The 4,990-nt window shown below is 36.2% G+C and overlaps 1 protein-coding gene across 1 annotated transcript; it reads left to right on the top strand.

Annotated features, from left to right (window-relative positions):
* The first annotated feature begins 1,889 nt into the window (after positions 1-1,889).
* LOC149155598 (methyl jasmonate esterase 1-like) lies at positions 1,890-4,023 on the top strand. Its single transcript, XM_089440811.1, has 3 exons — positions 1,890-2,392; positions 3,374-3,499; positions 3,629-4,023. The coding sequence occupies exons 1-3, from the start codon at positions 1,979-1,981 to the stop codon at positions 3,896-3,898; spliced, it is 810 nt and encodes a 269-aa protein (XP_089296937.1). The 5' UTR covers positions 1,890-1,978; the 3' UTR covers positions 3,899-4,023.
* Positions 4,024-4,990: the final 967 nt, after the last annotated feature.

Genomic DNA, 4,990 nt, shown 5'->3' with positions numbered 1-4,990 from the left:
ACTCTTGGTTCAGGACATATTACATGGGCTTGCAAGAAACAAAGTGCCATTTCTCTTTCTTCAGTAAAAGCCAAGTATCATGGTGCCGTAGAAGCTAGTAAGGAAGCCCTGTGGCTTCGTCAAATCTTGTCATAGTTTGGCTTTCAGCAGCAGCATTTGACTAGACTTTGGTGTGATAATCAAAGTTCCATTCAACTATGCAAAGATCTAGTCCAACATCAGCGCAACAAACACAATGAACTGCACATGCACTTCATTAGAAAGATCATTCATGACCATGTCCTTGAAGTGCAATATTGTTCAACAGATGATCAAGTTGCAGACATCTTTACAAAGGCTCTCACAGAGGTGAAGTTTACTAAACTTTGATTTATGGTTGGAGTTCAGGAAGTTGTCACTAAGGGGGGCTAGGCTCTAATGCTTCCTTCCTTCTCCTATTGTGTCATATTTGTACATCCTTCAATCCTATCCCAAGTTGTTCTTAAGGGGGGATGTTAGGATATTCTAACACATAGGAAGTAGTTAAGTATAACTTGGTCTAGTGTAGAGTTAGGTAAAATGTGTTTCTTTACTATGTACTTTTGTAACTTACAATTCGACGGTCACGATATGTAGTGATCCAACGGTTCATTCTCTCCTTGGTATTACCGACACTTGATCTATGGCTTAACACCCGATTGGTCCATGATCTCGATTTAAAGAACATGGAGGGTCATTTGTAAGGTAACTGTTCATGAGAGAAGCTTATGTAAATTTTCATTCTTTTATTAATAAATTGCCTGAAGTGGCCATGTTGGCTCAGATCGTGGATTGTTTCCCTCTTTGAGGGTTTTAACCACATCAAGAATACTGCTCTATTTATCTGTGATCTGTTTGTGAGCAGTTTCCTTTGGTGTTCTGTCTGAGGAACTTACCCTGTAAATTCCTACATCTCTAAAAATATAATATACTATGAATGTTATCATTATATAGAATTTATAGTTTATAATAAAATAGTTATATAAATATATAATATGAGTAGGCTTAATGTTAAGAATATGTATTTCTCTTTAAAGAATTACATTCAAATCTAGAATTATGTCTTTTATCCCAAAAACAAGATTATCATAAATACATGAATAACAAGCACTACATAGTAGCTAGTCCTACAACTTAGTTTAAATATACCTAAATTAAAGTAAAAATATTGAATTCAAAATAGTGTTAAGGTTTAGAATTCCATCAATTTGAGTTTTACTAATTGCTAAAGTCTTAATCTGTGCAAATAAAGAGCAAGACCCTGATTTCAATGGCTATACAAATATAGCTTTAAAAAACTATAATATGTTATACTTGCATTTACATTTGAACTACATTAGTTGTAGACATAAGCCAATAAGCACCACTACATTTACATTTGAACTACATTACTTGTAGACATAAGCCAATAAGGGCCACTACACTTGCTTTGCGGAAGAATAAAGCAGCACCCTACAGATGCGTTGTGGATCATCCCTACCAGTCAAAAGCTCATACACGTTACCAAAACACCCTTACCGTTGCTAATATCCTACCCTTATTGAAGGTCTGTTAGTTAGACCAAAGGTATCATGGGCAAGTGCATGGAAAACATGGGAAGAAGTATCACAGTCCAAAGTTGTTGTCCAAGTCAAAAATTATTTATTTTATTTCTTAATATTTGAACTAAAATATACAAAACCAATTGGTTTCGTACCATTCTTGATCCACAGCTGTCTAGGAGGAAAAATAGTTGGTCAAAGAGGGTCGTCGCCCCGTGCTCTCACGCGTTTCTCAACCCTACCCTCAACCCTACCTTGCCAAAAGACGTAACTATCATTTGCACTATAATTGTCCGAAACCCACTTGTGTTCCTAGACTCGACGGTCGGAAATTAATAACTTTGTCAGTGAGGCAACGCAGTGTTATCACTAAACTCAGGGCACAGAGGCAGTGAGATCTTGAAATTAGGATCGACCCAATGTCAACCGAATCGGGAAAAGGAAGAAAAGAAGGGATCTCCCACTTTGTTCTGGTTCACGGGGCATGTCATGGAGCGTGGTGTTGGTACAAGCTCTCAGATCTGCTGAGAAAAGCGGGCCATGTCGTCACAGCGGTCGATCTGGCTGGTGCTGGACTCAATCGAAAGGACGGAGATGGGATTCGAAGCTTGGCCGAGTACAACCAACCTCTTGCAGATTTCATGAAAGCTCTTCCACATGGAGATGGAGATGGAGCAGAGGAGGAGGAGAAGGTAATATTGGTTGGTCACAGTATGGGAGGCGTGAATCTGACTTGTATGATGGAGCAATTCCCACACAAAATTGCCGCCGCTGTATTTGTTACTGCTTTCATGCCCCTCCCCGGTACAACGCCCCTTCAGGCTATAAACCAGGTATTACCATCACAGATTGCCGATCAGAATGGTAACACTAGTTAAAAGTGTGAATGTGCAGGAAACAAAATTCTTTGCAGGGTTTTTAATGAAATTTGCAGTATTTATATTTTAATAAAATCTAATCTCAAGGGATAGTTTAGTGGCTAAGTTCTTGTTATTAAGAATGGTTTTCTCCATGCCCTTAGAGTGAGGCTTCATTAGTTTAGCTGGCGAATTGATCTACTGGATTTTCTTTGAATTTAAAAAGAAACAAAAACCACAAAATAAGATCTCAAAAAAGAAAATTATAAATTTATAACCTAAATATATTTATCAAATTTAAATTGATATATACTACGAGAGAAATAAAATTTATGACTTTTCCTCCATTGTCATTCAATGTTGAAAGTTTTCTCTTTATAGTAGTACAACTGAAAATTTTCTGTTCATAATAATACACTTGATAAAAAGCAAAAAGCACGTGGGTAATGAAAAGTCTTTGAATAATGTCCGCATGGGGTAGCTCAAGTGGCAATGGCCGTGGAAATGAAGTCTCACCGAACCGGAGATCTTGGGTTCGATTCTTGTGCTACCCTCCCTGGAAATCGGGTGAATAACAGACATGTAAAAACTCGAAAATGAGAAGGTCCCACCTAAACTTACAAAAAAAAAAGTCCTTGAATAATTTTTTCGGCTTCTTATAGAAATTGGATTCAGATCCAAATTCAAATTCAGGATATACATTATTGATACCTTACCTTAGTTTGATGGAACTTGGAATGATGTTCCCTGGAAATCGGGTGAATCACAGACATGTAAAAACTCGAAAATGAGAAGGTCCCACCTAAACTTACAAAAAAAAAAGTCCTTGAATAATTTTTTCGGCTTCTTATAGAAATTGGATTCAGATCCAAATTCAAATTCAGGATATACATTATTGATACCTTACCTTAGTTTGATGGAACTTGGAATGATGTTGTGTTACTGTGTCATTTTCAGGTTTATGACAGGAATCAAACATGGGGAGACACGGAATTCAAGTATGGACTTGAGGGACAACCGATATCGTTTAAATTTGGGAGCAACTTCGTGCGACATTATCTTTATCAAAACAGTCCCTCTCAGGTAACTAAGGCGCAGATGGGAGTGACGTATATATATATATATCTATTGGGCATTTCTATTTGTGTGCTCTTCTGAATATATGGCGCTAATTCAAAGAGCTGGTAATGATCCACAATGCATGCATAACAGGATATCACGCTGGCGCAGAGCCTTTTAAGAAGTGTCCCTGTGCTGGATGAAGCGCTAGTATACAGCAGTGAATGTTATGGCAGAGTCCCGCGAACGTTCATAGTGGCCAAGCAGGATAAGGCTATATGGGAAGAACTGCAGAGGAAAATGATTGCCGATAATCCACCCGATAGAGTCTACGAAATGGAGGAGTCTGATCACAGTCCCTTCTTCTCTTGCCCTGCTCAGCTTGCCCGGATTTTGCAAGAAATTTCCACAGAATTTTATTGATTAAATATAAATGTTATATGAAATAGTGCAGATGGATATGAAAATTGAATTTAGATTTATCTTTTTAGCGATTTGAATTTGCTTGTAATTTTTATAGTATTTTTAATATAAGAAAAGATGTTCTATCTCAAGAAAATTCCATTTGAAGTGATGCTGGATAGATGTTGGTTGAAAATGGCTTAGATATTATTTTTAAAATACATAATTAAAATGTTATAATTATGGTAAACTATTTTATTTTTAATTAATATAAAATATATTTTTGATTATTTATATATGTTTTTAATTTTTTTTATTTCAAATTAAAAATTAAAAAATATTTTCATAATTAAAAATCAAAAGACTTATACAAATTTCTCATTTCTTTTTTAAACATTTTTTATGAAAATAATATCATTTATTTATTTATTTAAATTAATATAAAGTTATTTTATTTAAAGTGAGGAGGACAATCTGAGAAAGGGGTCAAGAGAGGGAAATAATCTCTATCTTGATCTAATGAGTTAAGATTTATCTCAACCATTATATTTGTAGGTTAAGTGTCTCCTTATTTTAGAAGGAAAAAAATGGAAAAGGAAAAGTGGTCCGGATTTAAACAGGAACGCAATAAAATACAGAGATAACCATAAAGACAAATATGCAGCAGAAATAATACCTCAATTCATTATTGTAAAATACTGAAATATGCTTACAAACAAAAATGGAAATAAACCAGCTAGGGCGATGGTAGCTTATCTCTGAGAAGAGATATGGTGGCTACATGCCTCTGAACTGTCTTACAATGAGGCTCGAAGGCCTATTTATTGTTGAGAAACAATGGAAAACCCTTCACATTCCAAAACCTAACCCTAGAAAATGAAACGCCAAATTGTGGGCCCCGTTTTTGGGTAAGTTGGTACATCAACTTCCCGGGGTCGCGAATTGGTCGTACAATCTCTGTTTGACGTGCATGATAGCCCGTTGGAAAGATCTCTCCGAGGACTACGACAGAAAAAACAATTTTTATCAAAAAAATCGCTGGCGGTGGATTTCCCAAAAAACGTCGTTTAGGGCCTCAAAACGGCTCCGGAAGTTTAGGACCCGAAAAACTGT

The sequence above is a fragment of the Pinus tabuliformis genome, chromosome 9 (assembly GCF_031772625.1).
Source record: "Pinus tabuliformis cultivar Carrire ecotype Pingquan chromosome 9, CPIR1, whole genome shotgun sequence".
Taxonomy (NCBI): Eukaryota; Viridiplantae; Streptophyta; class Pinopsida; order Pinales; family Pinaceae; genus Pinus; species Pinus tabuliformis.
This window is presented reverse-complemented; position numbering and strand designations above follow the sequence as displayed.